Source organism: Artemia sp. Qi Xiang Cuo, chromosome 7, assembly GCF_049724085.1.
Source record: "Artemia sp. Qi Xiang Cuo chromosome 7, ASM4972408v1, whole genome shotgun sequence".
NCBI classification, from domain to species: Eukaryota; Metazoa; Arthropoda; class Branchiopoda; order Anostraca; family Artemiidae; genus Artemia; species Artemia sp. Qi Xiang Cuo.
In genome coordinates, this window is record NC_142800.1 from 12,466,581 (window position 1) to 12,484,921 (window position 18,341).

The window sequence follows — 18,341 nt, forward strand, 5'->3', positions numbered from 1 at the left end:
CTGAAGGTCGATGGAAATTAAATTTAGCCAGGAATTAGGCTTTTTGAGGATTTTCCCGATGTGGTCAGTAAGAGGTAGGATTTTTTCCTTTAGCCAGTCTTCAAGGAATCCTTCATAAAGTTGCAAGAAAATAGGAGTAAGAGTAAAAGGACGAACGCCTTCAAAACCAGGCTTTTCGTTTTTGTTTATCAAAGGGGCTATGAAACCCTGTTTCCAAATTGTTAGAATTCGCCCACACACGGTAATCTCATTAAACATGAAAGACAAGGGCTTAGAAATGAAATCACCAAAGGCACTTATAAGAGGAGAGGAGATATCCCAAGGACAAATATTTGTCTTTCTTAGTTTTTCAATTCTTCTTTCTATCTCAGACGGGGAAACAGTAGGTAAAGAAGTGGAAAGGGCTCCTGTTGGTAATTGGTTGGATAATGCTGGAAGGCTCTGGACAATGGAAGCAAGGAATTTATTTAGATTATTGGCAGTAATATCAGGGGACTCGGGTAGATAAAATCGTCCGGTATGAGGCAGGCTATGTCTGCTGACCAAATGCCTCTGGATCTAGGGTTTGCTCTTACTAAACACTCATTATTAATGAGCAGCTTCAAACTTATTAGGATGATGGAGTCGATTCCAGGGACTTTCAGTCTCTACGCAAGTACTAAGTCTCATTATATCCCAGGCCTAGGGTTGGTTGGGCCTGCAACCCACCACCCGAAAATTTTTCTGCAACGAAAAACTATGATACTGCCTCGGATGACCTACCCCCCCCTTTACCGTCCACGACCCCAGCATGTCCCTGGACCGATTTCAGACCATTGAATGTGCCGTATTGTCGAAGGTGGACTACACTTCGCCACCTCGAACGTACTCACACTCAACTTTCCTGGAGCTAAATCAATGCTTGCCTATGAGCTAAAACGCTTCAATATAGCTGTGGCTGGCCTTACGGAAACCCTCCTTGTCGGAAGAGAGTCCGAGGATATTGGTGAAGGATATCACCTGATCTGGTGACCCAAAAAGCAAGACAAATGGTGTAGGCCTCGCGCTGAACGCTAGAGCCAAGAGATGCCTTCTCTCCTATAAACAAATTTCAGTTAGAATACTGATGGCTCAGCTCCAGCACAGGCATGGAAAGTGGACAATTATTGTATGCTATACTCCCACCAATCCTAGCCCCGCGGAAGTGAAGGATCAGTTCAATGCGGAGCTCTCAGCAACCCTGTCTAGAGTCCCACCCCACGACATCATCACTCTTCTGGGAGACCTTAACGCGACGGTAAATGACAGTGAGGGCGTGTGGAGAAGTGTTCTCGGCCCTGTGACTCCAGATTCACTGAATGACAACGGACAAAGACTCCTCCAGCTCTGCAATATGCATAATCTGGTTACTTCAAACACGCTCTTTCAGAGACGAGATATACTCAAATACACTTGGTATATTAATGACGGCCAGACAAAGAAGATGATCGATTATGTTATGATCTCGGGTCGCTGGCGCTCGTCGATAAAAAATTGCCGGACTTATAGGTCGGCCGAGCTTGGAAACACAGACCATAGGATGGTAGTTGCCACACTCAGGCTACGCTTGAGAGCACAAGGACAAGAAAGACGGCCTCCCAAGCTTGATCTGAGTAGTCTGGCTACATCTCAGATGCAACAGCAGTATGCTCTCGATATCTCTAACCGGTTGAGCTGCCTCCAAGTTCTGGACGACCCTGAAGTAGCCTGGAAGTCTTTCAAAGATAACATACTCGATTCTGCTGGCAGTACCATTGGCCACAGTAGACAAAAGAATAAACCCTGGATATCCCAGGAGACTCTGTCTGTAATCAAGCTGCACTGGAAGGCACGTTTAGCAAAGAATATGCCAGAGTACAGACGACTCAATGGCCTGCACAATAGCCTACTGCACAGTGATAGGAAGACCTTTGTTGACAAGAAAGCCAGCGATCTTGAAGATGCCTCGAGAAAAGGAGACACCTGCTCCCTCTACAAACACCTCCGCGAGCTGACGGAAGGGAAGACTTCCACCGTGAGCCGTGTTTTTTCTGCTGATGGAAGCATGCCGGATGACGATGCAGGCCAACTCTCTGCCTGGAGCAGTCACTTCTCAACGCTTCTGAATGCTGAGGCAGTTGCTCATCCCAACCCTGATCTGATTGAAGCAGCAATGACCACACCCGAGGCTACTTCCTACCTTGTATCGCAACCGTTTACCACCTTTGAGATCCAAAATGCTGTAAAACGGTTAAATAATAATCAAGCCCCTGGCGTCTGTGGTATTTCTGCAGAACTCCTCAAGTACGGGGGTGCAGCAATGATTCTGTGGCTCCAGCTAATCTTTTCAGCGGTATGGACGACAGAAAGCATGCCGAACGACTGGCGTGCTGGCATCATATTGCCGCTGTGGAAATGCAAGGGCAGCCGTCAAATTTGCTCCAACTATCGTGGGATCATGCGTCTCTCCGTTCCTGTTAAACTCTTTACCTTGTCATTCCTGGGCAGGTGCCTTACCTTTGTGTATATAAATAGAAGAGTCCAACAAGCTAAATTTGTACCCGGTAAGTTATCGATAGAGCAAATTTTGAATAGGCACCAGTTCATTGAGAAAACGCAAGAAATCCACAAAAAGTATAAATTGCGTTTGTGGACTCTATGGCTGCCTTTGATTCTGCTGATAACCGTTCCCTTTGTCTGATATTAAGAACTACGGGTCCGCCCAAGAAATATTACTCACTCTTTGAAAAGCTGTATGAGGATAAGGAAAGCTGTTTGAAAGTCAATGGAAGACGCAGTCCCACAGTCCCGGTAAAGACTGGCGTCCAGCAAGGTTGTGCCGCCACTCCTGAGCTTTTCAACTGCGTCATAGACCATGTTATGGCCAGCACGATGAATCACCCTTAATTTGGTCTTCAGTTTGGAGACCGAGTACTTTCTGATACTGAATTCACTAACAACCTAGCACTAGGTGTGAGCAACCTCGATAAGATGACCGAAGCTCTCCAGGTGCTTTCAGAAGAAGCCTCGAAAGTTGGACTGAAGATCAACTGGCAGAAAACCAAAGTTATGCTCCTTGAGCCCCCCATTTCCCGTTCTACTGTAAAGGAAGTCAACATCGGAAGCAACCGAGTAGATGTGGTTGAAGACTTCACTTACCTGGGATCTATTCTGTCGAATGATGGCTTGATCACAAAAGAGCTTACATCTCGAATTGCCAAGGCTTCAGCACTTGTTGGGAGGCTTAACAACATCTGGCGAAAGCCAAACATAAGCCGATTTACCAAAATGGGCATCTACAATGCGTCAGTCAGCACCGTCCTGCTGTATGGAGCGGAGACGTGGCCAGCTGCCAAATCTATCCTCAGCGCCGTCGATGTCACTCAGACGAAACATCTCCGAAGAATCGAAAGACTTCACTGGACTGATCTCGTTAGCAACCAGACTCTCCTATCACGTACGGCTCAAACTCCTGTCTCAACGCAGCTCGCCCAGCGTAGTGTTCGGTGGTACGGCCACCTCCTTTGCAGGGCACGCGACGCCCCAGTACGGGTCGCATTTGACTTCGACCCCACCCTACACGGATGGAAACGACCCCGAGGACGCCCACACACTCGGTGGAAAGACAAAGCCGATGAATTCCTCACCCAAGCCCACATCCCGGTGGAAGAAGCTGCGAGCCTGGCAAGCGATAGGTCAACCTGGAGGCGCCTAGTCTCATCGTTCTCTACGCCGAACCCTCGGCAGGAGCATTAAGTCAAGTAAGTAAGTAAGTGTTCAAGCCTCCTGCCACACAGCTTTTTAACCTCAGAATACCAACTTTTCGGTTTATTAGTGAACAATTCTTCGACCTTGTTTTTGTAGTACAATTGTGACAATTTACGAATTTCTCTTTTAATTGATTTTCTTAGTTACTTGGCTTCATCCGGTTTACCATTTTTGAAAAGCTTCAACTTGGTTCTAATTAGTGTTTTTATTGTTTGGTTAATAAAGGGTTTATTACTGGAGTACCTTTAAATTTTTTTTCAGGGAAACAAATTTGGTTTATCAATTAGCTTTTTGTGGAACATTGCCATTTTCTCATCAAGATTTTTTAAACTATAAACATCAGACCAATCTTCAGTATTCAGCCACATACCAAAATAAAGAAGACCAGAATTTTGAAGAGGGCAATAAGTGTCATAAGTTATTGAGAAAGAATGCTTAAAATTATGAGAAGGGGGATAAAAGAATTGAAAGATGATAACTCCCACCTAATGGAGGCAAAGCTGAGGGAGAGCTGTAAAAATTTTACATATTAGTTAAAATAACATCAAGAGAGGTATTTCCCCGAGTCGTTTGTATTTTTTATCAATTTGCTTTACTTTAAGTGAGGAGCAAAAAGAATCCATTTTAAGGTTGTTGGCATCACCAACTAAAAAAAGACCAGCATTGGGTACTTAGAAACAATAAAATCAGCACTTGTCTGCAATTGCTGAATGAACTTACGTTTTGACTTGATATTTTGATTTGGGGAGTAACAGAAAACTATTGCAATAATATTAAATCGACAAGGGAGTACTTTTGGTCTAATACTTAGCCAGAGGATTTCATCATACTCAGATAAACTAGGGACTCGAATAACTTTTGTGTAAAGGTTACTCTTAGTAAAGAACAAAACACCGCCACCTTTTTTTCCAAGTGGGTGGTCTAAAGGATGGAGTTTAATAAACTCTGAATAATTTGTCAGGTGCAGGGCCAGTGGGTCATGGGACTGTACTTCAGTAATAGCTATAATATCTATTAGATTTGATTCTGAAAGCCCCTTGAGTTCAGTAAGTTTTTCAAAATTAAGACTTTCTGCATTAGTAACTAAAAGTTTTGGAAAAACAAACCAATTGGGGAATCTTGACAGGGAGACCTGATGAGTTTGAGAATTTCCAGTATTTACTTTGGGGATTTGGAGGTGGGGGAACGGGCAAGGATACAGACAAAGCATGATGATGAAGGTGCGACTTGTTTCCAGTTGGCGGGAAGAAAGAACAATCAGGATTTATTACAAGACCATTATTAAATGCAAAAGGTCTCAGACCTGAGTCACGTTGACAGGGTGGGCACGAGGGATAAAACGAATGGGTTGGAGGTGGGGTTTCGTGGAGATAGGGTAAGAAGGAGGCAGATTGGGAGGACTTTTGATAAGGAGGAAAGAGGGAGATAGGAAGGTAATATGGGAGTTAGGAGAAGGAGGGATGGGTACTGATGTTTCTAAGAGGCTGGGTATAATATTGGAACAAGGAGTTTTCTTGTTCAAGAGTTTGAGACGGGAGCTGGTTAAAAGAGGAGGGGGAGTAGGTAATTGAAAGCAGTTTGTTAATTGTTGAGCTGTCTTTGATGAACTTTGGTGAGAGATTTTTGCTTCGGTGCAGTGTACTAAAAAAGGATGGCCAAAGGGGGAGGAGGACTCTTACAATTTATATCTTTACAGATTGGTTCAATTTTCTTCCTGGGGGTAGATAAAAAGAAGGAGGAACCTTAACGTGAGCTTTAGTGCAACCAAGGCAACGACCACTAGAAAAAACGGTACAGGTATTATTTAGATACTTGACGGTGACATGGGACCAATGAGGACGTAGCATGGCCTGCAGCCAGGGTAGCTTTTCTGTTTTTTGACAATTTTAAATCCTTAAGTGTGATCGATGACCTAGAAGCATGGGCCAAATTACAAGCACTGTCAACACATGATAAATCTGCACATATATTAAGATGATCAAAAGAACAGGTACTATTTTTGCAACATCCTGAGATAAAATGCCTACAAACGTGTAGATACTGACAACAATTCTTTTTCCTACAAAAACCACTCTTGAAAAACATGCATATAATATTACGTTCTTTATTAGTTAATGACTTGTGCAAAACTTTTTGTTGAAATATTGTTTTTGAAAACAATTAGCAGTTCATCTTGTCCATAACCAAAAAGGTTATTCTTAGGTCTCAAATTTGGCCAAAGAGACGTGGCTCCAAACTATTTCAAGAGGCAGTTATTACAGAAACCACCAGTTGGTTGAAGGTCACGAGACTTGTTCTCGTCAGTTACACTTACGTCAGCTAATTCAACACTTTCCTGAACTTCGTCATTGAAGATCATTCTCACACTGCATGCACTTTTTACATCATTTAATGAGATACAAATCTGATTGTTCTGGGCTTGTATATAATTATTCATTTCAGAGCTAAAGGGAGATGAGCGTAATTCCGCGGGTGGTACGGGAGAAAGGATTCGCAACTGATTAAACTGAATATTAGGGTATCAATAGTTGCTGTTTTTTCGTCAGCTAAGTTCTGGAGGTTATGTATATCACATTGGAGTGATTTGTGGGCATTTCGAAATAGTAAGCAGTACATTCTGACTAGCTGAGAGTTGATTCTCAAGTCCTTGAGAATCAACTTGTTAGTTAAAGCTGAGAAAAACTTATAACCCTTGCTTTGAAGACTGTGGGGGAGTGCCCTGCTCAAAGATATAATTTCCAGAACTTTCAACTACGTTGAACAAAATGGCTATCTCAAAATTTTGATTGGATGTGTTTGGGGAAATGGTGGGCATGGAAGGGGTGTTAGTTGCCTTCCAATCCCTTTCAACTATTAAAAAGGGCACTAGCCATTTAAATTTCCAATCGAATGAGCCCTTTTCGAAGTTTCTATGACAACTCTTTCTATAAAAACCTTACATGCCCCCAGGGTATAACTTACAACCTTTGCCCCGAGGGCTGGGGGGGGGAGGGGTGTTATCCTAAAAGACATAATTTCCGGAACTTTTAACTACGTTGAACAAAATGGCTATCTAAAAATTGTGATTGGATGTGTTTGGAAAAAGGTGGGTGTGAGAGGGGGGTTAGTTCTCCTTGCACCACTTTCGAATAATAAAAAAAGCCACAACTCTTTGAATTTCCAGTCGAAAGCGTCCTTTCTCAGATTTCTACGAAAAAGTTTCCAATAAAAACCCTCTATGCCCCTAGGGAGTAACATTAGGCCTTCGCTCTGAGGGCTATGGGAGGAGTGTGATCCTCAAAACATAATTTCTATCAGGAAATCAACTATGTAGAACAAAATGGCTATCTCAAAATTTTGATTGGATGTGCTTGGGGAAATGGTGGGCATGGACAAGGTGCCTTCCAATCACTTTTTACCCTTAAAAAGGGCACTAGAACTCTCAATTTCCAATTGGATGAGCCCCCTTTGAAGTTTATACAATGACCCCCTCCATATGAAGTGCCTCTGAAAAAAAAGTTAATAAATAAATAAATAATAAAAACATTGGATCTGTATGGCCTTTACTATAGGCAATGCTATAGCATTGCCTCTGCCTCTGATAAGCAGTATAAGCTCAAGTAAACAAATTGGCTTTTTCATAAGCAGCTTGTGAACTAATCCAAAGTACTTGATGCACTCACTTTCGAAAATTTTGAGCTTCCTGTGACTTTACACAACACTTGCCACCTTTTGAATGAGCCAACTTCTAAACTAGCCACATACACTGACATTAGCTAGAGCACAAGTTGCTATAACCAACTATTGATAATGAAGCAAAAAAATGGAGACTGCAAGTCTAATTTTAATTTCAATCATAGTAGTTTCAGCCTATATTTTCAATAGCATGACTCTTTTTCTTCCTGACACTTGCTTACTATTTGCTATTAAATCATTAAGAAGCAAAGGGCTGTATTATTCAAAATATAATGAGCATATATAACCTGGGCTTATCCATTTGTTCATTAGGAGGGTTGGAGGTTAAAATGAAGCAAAGCAAATTTAGGAAGGAAGTATTTTCAGAATGCTTAAAAGTAGTTTCCATAATTTTAATGTATCCCTGTGGAGAGTAGAATCACTAAAGATTTACTGCCATAATTTTTACCAAGGTACCTATAACTGAGATTTGTTTATGAACAGCTTAGTAAAATAATCTTTTTAGAAGAACAACTTTTAAGCCCTTTTGATAGGTAACCAATTTGACTAGGCTTCACTCAAGTAACCTGGATAATAGCTCAAAAATACAAAAACTAAAATTGCAGAAAAGGAGCTCTCCAGAAGGAGACATGCTAGAACAAAAAGAGGCATTTTTGGATTGCTAATTTTAGGGTTGAAGTTGCCTTTGTCACAGTTTAGACCTGCCCTGTTTTAATCTATATTGGTAATCAAACTAAAAAAAAACCCTAATATATTGAAATTCCTGCATTATAATATATAATATAGCCTATACACTAACCGCATTATCATGTTCCTTATTTTAATTATTCATGTTTTAACTCATTAAAAATAGCATTTTTTTTTATTATATATTCAGCACAATCACTTTGGAACTGGATATCTCAAGCCTGCATAACTGGTTTTAGAATGGATCAATCAATTGAAAGAACAAAAACATATAATCAGGGATATATATATATATATATATATATATATATATATATATATATATATATATATATATATATATGCTCATAAAGTGGGGGGGGGGGTCATTACCTTAAATAACATTGTCCAGCAACTAAGGTAAATCCTGTGATGCTGCTGGTGAGTAATGGGAATGATTCTAATTGGCAGCATCCCATTTTGTTTTCCATAGTTGCTTCAGCCAGTCATAATCAACTCCAGATTTGCATTCTTTAATGGTAAGGGCTGTTAACATCTCATCAGTTAAAGAATTCCAGTATGACACAATTCTAGGATAAGAAGTGGTTTGCTTTACATATCTGAGGTCTCTTCCAGAACAGTTTCAATGAGTGGCATCTAGGCTTCTGCTGGGTGTCTATTTGGAGATAAGATGGAGGATTGTTGTTGGTTAATAACTTCTTAGTCATGATCTAATCTCCCCTTTGTCTTCTATAAACTAGTGAAGGTAGCTAAGTTTTGTCAATCTTGCAGAAAAATCCAGGTTTTACATCCTTCTATGCATTTTGTGGTCTTTCATTGGATAGACTCAAGGCAGCTACATCATCCTTAATAATAGGAGAGGTAACAGTCACTCCATATTGTATGAGAGGCCAAACTATGGCTTTGTACAGCTTTTTTTAACCCTAGTCTTTGTGATGCTTTACCAACAATCATTCTTGTATGGGATGTGAATTTCAACTTGTTATCTATGACAAACCCAAGATTTCTATCTTCAGTTGCAGCTGAAATAGGTTGAAGTTGTGCATTATTTGAACATATACTGTATACATGACCATGGTTAGTTTTTTTTAATGGATAATTCTGTATTCTTTTACATTCAGTTCAAGGTGTCAAATCCCTGCTGATTTAGAGAGAGAGTTAATATCAGCTTGTAAGATAGTGTCTACATTTGCTGGGCCAATTGTTTGAGAATCATCAGCATAAAGGCACAGTTTATTTAGGACTGCATACTGGGCATCATCAGTATAGATATTGAACAATGTTGGTCTAAGCACAGTACCTTGTGGAATTCCACCAATGACAGTTGCAATTTCAGAAAAGAAAGATTAGCCTTGATCAATATGAACCTCAACCACATGCTTTCTGTTTGTCAAGGTCATTATCCAGCTGGTTACAACTGAGTTAACACCAATAGCATGCATCTTTATTTTAAGTTTTCTGTGACACACTTTATCAAAGGCCTTGGCAAAGTCAAGAAGCACAACATCTATAACCACTCCTTAATCAACAAGTTCAATTACATATTCATAAGCATCTAGAGGTTAGTTTCAGTTTATTTTCTTTTTCTAAAGCCATGCTGATTTGGGGTTAGTAGCTCATTAGAATAAAGGTGCTTAATTACAGCTGAATTCATAAGACTTTCCAATACTTTACCCACAGCTGATATTATATAAATTGGTCAGTAGTTCTCAGCCACATCCTTATTACACCCTTTGGGAATAGCAGTTTTTAAACTGCTTATAGACTAACCTTTAATTGAGGCTGAGCATTGGCACAGGGCTATCAATTTGGTAATTAGGCTCTTCTGGTAGAGTTGTATCATCTAGGGTTGTGAATACTGACTTAAATGGTTCACTTGGTAAATTTGCTGATCTTAGAGTTAGTGATCAACTTACCTTGGGGTGCTAAATGAGTCACTGAGTGTCTGTCTGGTTTCTTCTGCAATGCCTATTTCTAATTTTTGGGGGGATTATCTTTTGTCTCTGTTGCCAAAAAATCTTTATATTCTGCAGTTACTTTTCTTGTCAAAATTTTTGGATGATTTCTAGCTTTTTTATAACTGTCTAGTTTATCTGAGGATAAAGAGTGTTTGTAAATTGTCCATGTTCTCTTCTTTTTGCTGAAAGCTTTTCATACATCTTGGGAGATAAATGGAAATGTTCTTGTTTTTTTTACAAATTTCACTCTTTTGTTTTCAACTGTATCTAGGAATAGAGTTCTCAGTTGACTCTATGCAATTATAAAATCTTGTTTTTGAATGAAGGACCAGTCAGAGTTAGTTAAATCTTTTGTTATTTTGAAGAAGTTCACAAACAGATGTCTAACAAATTTATGTTTTCTAGGTGGAAACAAACAATGTGTACTAAAGATGCACATGTGATCACTATGCCCAAGTGGTGGTAAACATTTTCTGATAAAACATCATCTATATCATCCACTATAAGCAAATCTAGGAGGGATGGTTCCTGATTTGCCCAGTATTTTGTATTGAAGTTAACCACCTGACACAAATCATTTTCATGTAAACACCTCAGGAGAAAATTATGTTCCAAAATATTCTGTCTCAGAGTTAGAAAAACCTTCACCATTCAGTACTTTGTATCTGGTAGGCTAAATTAAAATCTACTGTTAGCCTACTATCATATGTTTATGCTTTAAAAAGTTAACTAGTTGGTTTATTGATCTTGTCATAGCAAGCAAGAAGTCATCTCTACTAGGTTAACTACAGTGGTGGATCCAGGGGTGCCCCCCCCCCTAATGTAGTCTAAAGTAGTGTAATTTACTTAATTAATGCAAGTTTGTATTAGTTAAACTTGCTCCTAATGCAAGTTTATTGGATCAACCTATTTTGCATACCCCCCCCCCCCACAAAAAAAAATCCTGGATCCGCCCTTGGTTAACTAGGGCTGTAATAAACATATCCAAAAGTCATATAGCCACCTAGGATGCAGATTTTTAACCTGTGCAGATTAGATTTTTATCTGTCCAACCCAAGGTGCAATTGTAACCCACATTAATTGTCAGGGTAATGACTGTTATATTGAAAAGGAACATAAAAGGTAAAAATTTACAGTTCTACCCATTGATAAGGAGACATGTTAAGAAAACAATTCTTACTTTAAAATATGTATAATGATCCTAGTTAACATATTATCCAAGGGTAGAACCTTTATCCTCAAATCTTTCCTCTTTTTTCAACTTAAAAGAAACAAATACTATTTTTCCATGATTTATTTGTAAATGTTTACATTAACCTGGCATTCAATCCCCATATTAGGGTTCTGTTTTTTTTTTTTAATATGGTTCTAAGAAATTGATGAATATCTTAGAACCTATATATTAACAGAGTATATACCCTCATGCCCACCCCCCTAGTTTGCAAATATATGCCCAAAATTGTATTTTGAATCTGAATAACCAAAGGAACTTTACCCCAACCCCTAAATATATCCAAAACAGGGTATATATTTGCACATCATGGGGATGGGGATAAAATTCAATTGCAATTTTGGGTAGATATTTGCATATTAGGGGCGTGGGGGTATATACTCTGTTAATATATAGCTTCTAAGATATTCATCAATTTCTTAGAACTATATTTAAAATTAAAAAAAAAAAACAGAACTTAATATGGGGATTGAATGCAGGGTTAATGTCATCTAAAAAAAAAAAACATAGCACAAATTTCAAAACATTTAAATGTTTTCAAATAAAGCATGACAAAAATTGTTCTTTTTTTCTTTTAAGTTGGAAAAAGAAGGAAAAAAGAGGAAAGTTTTGAGGATAAAGGTTCTCCCCTTGGACAATATGTTAACTAGGATCATTATACATATTTAAGGTAAGAATTTTTTTCTTAACATGTCTCCTTATCAATGGGCAGAACTGTAAATTTTTACTATATACAATTAGTAATCTTACAATACCATTTTTATTCTATATTACTTTTGGATATTGCCAAGGGCTATTTAGGGGTGGGAATGAATTGTAATGGTACTTGTGCATTGTAACTAAACCAGCACTACAGACTGTACTAGGAAACCAGACACAAAAGCAGAAAAACAGGTATTTGCTAGATAAACTGATGGAAAAGCATGGTTTCTCATTGAGTTTAAAATATTTAAATTATGGTTTTTTGGGGTTTAGGGGGGAGGGAAAGGTACCTAGGTTAGGTTTAATATTTAATATATGTTATGCTTACCCCCCCCCCCTAATGTGCAAATATATAACCCAAATTTGTTTCTAAACTATTATATATTCATCCTCTTTTATTTCATTATCATTAACTAATTTCTTTCATGTATAGCACTGGTTTAGTTATAATTTACAAGTACCATTGTAACTAATATAACTTTAACCATAAAAATAACATCTAAAATATCTCTTTGGTATAAATATATGACCATAACAGGTCATAAGCAGACATGTTAAGAAAACAATTCTTACTTCATAACATGCAAAATAATCCTAGTTAACATATTTTCCAGGAGAAGCATTTTTATCCTTACTATTTTTCTTGTTTTCTAGTTTTTCAATCACATTTTTCAATATTTGTCTTTTCTCCAAGTCTTGAAAATCATATATAAAACAAACACATAAGAGCCATCTAGCTAATCTAACATAACCTAAATTTAAGAATATTAGCCTATTTGTATCTTTTTAGTAGATGGCAGTGATTTTAACTTGGGATACCACCAGATGGCTAATTTGACAGTGTATATATATATATAAATCTTTAAATTAGCCAACCAGTATTTTAAGCCTAGGAGTTCAGCTGGACATAAGGAAATATATTAAGAAAACAATTCTTACTCCATAATATGCAGAAGAATCCTAGTTAAAACATTTTGCAGGGGGAGAGCCTGGTAAATTTTTACCAAATCATATTATTGAGTTTCAAATAAAGTGAATATACCATTCAATGCCTTTTTTTATGCTGATTACAAATATAACAATCATTTCTATCGGAAATGAATTTTAGCAACCACCCCCCCCCCCCCTATATATGTCAATTCAAGATATATTTGCACATATGGGGCGGGGGGTTAGGTTTGGGGGGGGGCTGAAATTCCTAGAAATGATTATTATATTGGTAATCAGCATGAAAAAAGGCATCAAATGGTTATTCACTTTATTCCTAACTCAATAATATGATTTGGTAAAAATTTACCAAGAGCCTTTATCTTCACTTCTTTCCTTGTTTTTCTAAGAAATTCATGAATGTGTTAGAACCTATATATTCACAGAATATATACCCCCACCCCCCTAATGTGCAAATATATACCTGAATTGTATCCTCAGTCTAAATATAACATCCATTTGCATCACAAATGAACTTTACTCCCATATTAGCCATGTGGTGGATGTCCATTTAACTTTGATATAGGCTATAGGCTAGAATATTTGAAAATAGGCTAGATAAAGCAGTCAAATTTATTTAGCCCTTTTTCACAATTTTTTTTTTTTTAATTGTACAATAGGAGGATAAAGGTGTTTCCCCTGGAAAATATTTTAACTAGGATTATTTTGCATAGGCCTACTATGAAGTAAGAATTGTTTTCTTATCCTGTCTCCTTATGACCTGGCTAGGCTATAGGCCTACATTTATACCTGTCTCTTTTTTAGTTCTAGCATTGCCTTTTCTGGAGAGCTTATATTCTGCAAATTTACCACTAAAAGCAAGGCAACTCAAGGAGTGAGATAAATAGGCCTAAGTAGCCTAGGCTATTTGTGATTTTTTTTTTTTTTTAAGTAGTTTTCAGGGTTTACTTCAAATAGTAAGATGGTCGTAGTTATTACCATAGCTTGTAAAAAATGAAGCAAACATATTTCAAAGGAAAACCAGTAGAGAATAGTTACCATATTTCTGAAATCTAGCTACAAATTCCAGAGCAAGTAGATCAGTTTTTTATGCGCTTTCTTCTTCCTTAAATCTTTGAAGCAGGGTTGAATACTGAATAATACGAAAACTCCACACTTGGGCCTACGATAGGTAGTCCGAATTATATTTGGAGAAACTTGTCTGCCCTTTAGCATCAAAGACTTTTCTCGTTGTCCAAACAAACATTGTTAGCTAACAAGATTTTCAATTCTATTCTCACCGACCATACAAAACTGTTAAATAACGTGGTTAGAGGACTTATGAAACGAATAGAAATATTTTTAGCAAAAATGTTGATGAATTTGAAAGTAAGATGACTACTTTCTGTGCTCATTTCATCTATAGAGAATTCAAGACTGCCACTATTTCCAATAAAATTTTTGGACAACCGGAGGCTAAACTTTATCAAAAAAATTGGAGATGAAAAACTTCAGGCTATTATCGCCTGGCCAGTGGAGACACTAATTTTGTTATCCTTTGACGCCCCACAAACAACTCCAAAAATTTTCAAGTCTTATTTCTAAGTTTGTGTTTACTTTTAATTTTCCTTGCAGTTATTACGCTCCTGTTAATAAGTATAACCTGGTTACTTCTGTTAGCTAGCAATTCTGTTTTCGCGGTCCTAACAAAAACTATTAGCTTAAGATCGGACGGCGGAAAAATGACTCTAGTCAGAAACTAATGTGGTATTGGCATACCGCCAAGCAAGTATGGATTCAGAGCCTTAATTTGGGAGGAGTGGCAGTGCCAAGAGAATGTGTTACACCCCACCCCTCTCTACAATTTTGTTTAAAATAATTCAATTAAGGCCGGGTTTGCTATCGACGTAACATAACGCAACGAGAGATAAACTGGCTCACTTTCCCGCTTGCACAAGGCATTTGAAAACTTTGTTGAGGATGTGATTGCCACTAAACTTCTATATCCGTTGGTCAATCACAGGTGACCCCAGTAAAAAAAAAGGCCTGTTGCATTTGGTGAGTTGTAATATTTCATCACGGTGTTGCGAGTGTGCAATATAAGATGAATGGATAATCTAAGCTTCTGGTCACCAACGTGAAGGACTCCTATAGAAATAGGACACAAAATTAGCACTCTGGACTTGAAACCCTGAGGTCAGGGGTTCGAATCCTGGTGTCGCTGGTTATTTGGTTTGGGACGAAGGTCAATCGTGTAACTCTGTAGGCTCAGCCGGAGTCGACCCATCTCTAAATGGATACCTGGAGAAATCTAAGGGGAAAACATGGGAAGCGTCAAATGATTTGCCTCCAACCACGCAGTACACTCCCGGCCAAAGGCATCGAATCATTAGATCGGTACCTGCGCAACGCAGACCATTGGTCAGCAAGCAAATAAGTTGTTTCTTTTTAGTAATTTAATGTAAATTTGACAAATTTACCAAAATAAATGTTCGTCTTTTTCTTCTGAAAACTAGAATTTAAGAGTCAAAATCAGATTCCTCCCGGCTTCAAAAGTCTGGTTTGGATCTTATTCTTCTTTTTATTACCTATCACAGTTAAACGAACCAGAGCATGTCATGAGGCTAAGATGACACAATATGTTTATACACTTAACAAGTGAATTATCTCACAGTATAATCTTCTTACTTCCTTTTATAGCATCTTGATATTCAGTAAATCAGTGGTCTCTGATTTTTAAAGGGTAGGTTCTATCCTACAGCTTCACGTGCACAAAAACATGGTTAGGTTAAAAGGAAATACTGACATTTGTGACTACTGAGGCTCTCAAAAAAGGGTTCAAAATTGAATATATTCCTTGGAATAAAGGGGATACGGACCAGTATATTTTCTCAGGATCCAAAATCAGGCTGCTAAATCACTAGATAAACCTAATCTTACGCCCGAAAGTTATACCACTTTAAGAGGCAGTTTAGTTTAGGGGGAATGAAAATTTTCTCACTATAGCGGTCGATTAAATGCTCTACCACTGAGAAATACTGTGTTCTGCAAGAAAACTTACTCTTCAAAGAAGCTACCTTTAAAAATAAGTTTGCTCCTGTCTTTAGAGTCTTCAGATTTTTTTACTGGAGAAAGTAGAAAGCTAGAAGGTAAACAGAAAGGATGCACAAAAGCAGAGGATGGCAGTCCCCCAGCCCCCCAATGCACTTCATGGCTGAAGTGCCATGAAACGAAGATAGGCATCGCCGGTAGGGACTGTAAAGTCTAATGCCGTACTCTTTACTTTACCTGCGAATTGAAGACTTATTCTTAGTACTGTTTGACGTGGCAGATTTACTTATTCATATATATTTTTGTTTATCAAGAATTTTTTGTAGTAAAAGTAAAATCAATTATCTTTTAAATAATATGCATTGGAAATTAGCATCGTCAAAAATTAATTTTGATTGATTCTATTAGCTGAAAATGTCGAGGATAAGTAATCTTGCTTATCGAATAACTGCTTCTTTGAAAGCTTGAAACTCTTTTCTGCTCATATTGTCTGAACTATTTCCGTTTGCCCGATTACAATCTCTTTGTCTTTGCATTATTTAAACCGTTCGTTTCTTATTGATAGTTATAACAAATATAGATTAGACACTAAACCATTGTATTAAGTACACTTGTGCATCAAAGTTTTACATAGCCAAATACTTGTGCTTTCCATTGTTAAGAATTTGTTACATCAGGTTATGTAGTGCTCTTCAGCTTTGTGTACTCCGTACTTTAGGTTATACATCTTTATGCGCTGCACTTTGACAATGTAAATCAATGAATGTTTCACTTCAGTCCCAAACTGGCAATTACCCAGATGGATTGCGAAAAAAAACATGACTTTCGGTAATCTGTCATCCCTTCTCCAGAAGACATGACCTAGCCATCTTAACTTTTAATTCATCATTACCCTAGAGTAGGGTCGATCCATGATTTTCGCAGAACTTAATGTTTGACATACAGTGCTTCAGAGAAGCACCTAAGCCACCATTACAATGTTATCTCATGATCTATTTCCTGGAAAATGTCAAGCATAGCCAAAAAGGATGCCTTTTACTTGTCTTTGAGCCAAAACCTGCAGCGTGACTGGAAGGGGGATTTATTGTCTATATTGAAGAAGATTCCAAAGTTTGTTTCGCCAAATTTTCGTTTCGTAGAGCCATGCTTCTGCTTTTTAATAGGAAGCTATTTTTAAGCCCCTAGGCGCATGTTTTAAAGTAAAACATCAGACTGAAATCTTAATATATTTGAAATATATGATAGTCCCCTAGTTCCATTGCCAAAATATTATGTTATTTTTTCTTTTATCTTAATTTAAAAAAGAGCTTTTTTTTATGGAATTAAATAGGTCGAGTTGAAACTTAAACCGAACACACTTAGTGCTCTGCGACTTTTACACTATAAATCTATACAACTAATGAAAATAAACCGATTGATGATATTTCCCTGTGTTTGTAAAATTATGCAAAACTAGAGCTTTACTGGAAACAAACAAAATATGTAAGAAACAAGAGCGCTTAAATTGTATACGGTAAAACACTTCAAAACGTTTTATCTTTCTACTGTAAAAAGATCCTATATTGTTCGGTATGTTCCATTTAGCGCTAGTTTTGCACAACTTTCTCAGAAAACTCACTTTTAAGTTTCTTAGAAAACGTACTTTTATTTGCTATGAGCCGTGGTTCACTCTTAACTAAGTTCGAGATATTGCTACAATCATAATAGCAGAACTATTATAACCATTGCAAATTATTGCAGAATGCAAGAGAAGTCAGATTTTTTTGACAAGCAATGGTTCATTGCTTGTACAAGTTTGATCTTGAAATATTTGACATGCCATCCATGGGAAGCTTAACTTCTCCAATGTAAAACCACTAACATCTAAAGTTTAGTAATATAGACTACGACTCCTCGTTATGAAAATGATATTTAAAATTAGAAAGACAGGACTCCCTGACAAACATAAATTTGAATTACAACTATCCACCCCGAACGTATATACAGGGGCGTCCTGAGGCTCATTTTATTGGGAGGGCGGGGGGGGGGTGATCTTCGTAAATTTTACCGAATTGCTACCTGATTTATGCCGAATTTTCTGCAGAAATCAAGAATTTTGCTAAATTTCGGCTGATTTTGCAAAATTATACCGAATTGCTACCTGCTTTATGCCAAATTTTCTGCAGAAATAGTGAATTTTGCTAAATTTTGGCCGATTTTGCAAAATTTATGCCAAAATATTTGTCTTCGGCGAAAATTTTACCGAATTCCACAAAAAAACTGGGGGGGGGCACCCCTCCCCCCTCGGGACGCCCCTCCCCCCTCGGGACGCCCCTGCGTATATATTAGCTACAACAGCTTGGTAC

At 37.8% G+C, this 18,341-nt stretch overlaps 1 protein-coding gene across 1 annotated transcript in view; it reads right to left on the minus strand.

Annotated features, from left to right (window-relative positions):
• Window positions 1-14,120, minus strand: part of AP-2sigma (adaptor protein complex 2, sigma subunit) — a 29,268-nt gene extending 15,148 nt beyond the window's left edge. The window contains exon 1 of the mRNA XM_089091377.1: window positions 14,005-14,120. Within this exon, the coding sequence (XP_088947503.1) occupies window positions 14,005-14,007 (3 nt within the window). The 5' untranslated portion in view covers window positions 14,008-14,120. The remainder of the gene's footprint in view (window positions 1-14,004) is intronic.
• Between the last annotated feature and the right edge of the window lie 4,221 nt (window positions 14,121-18,341).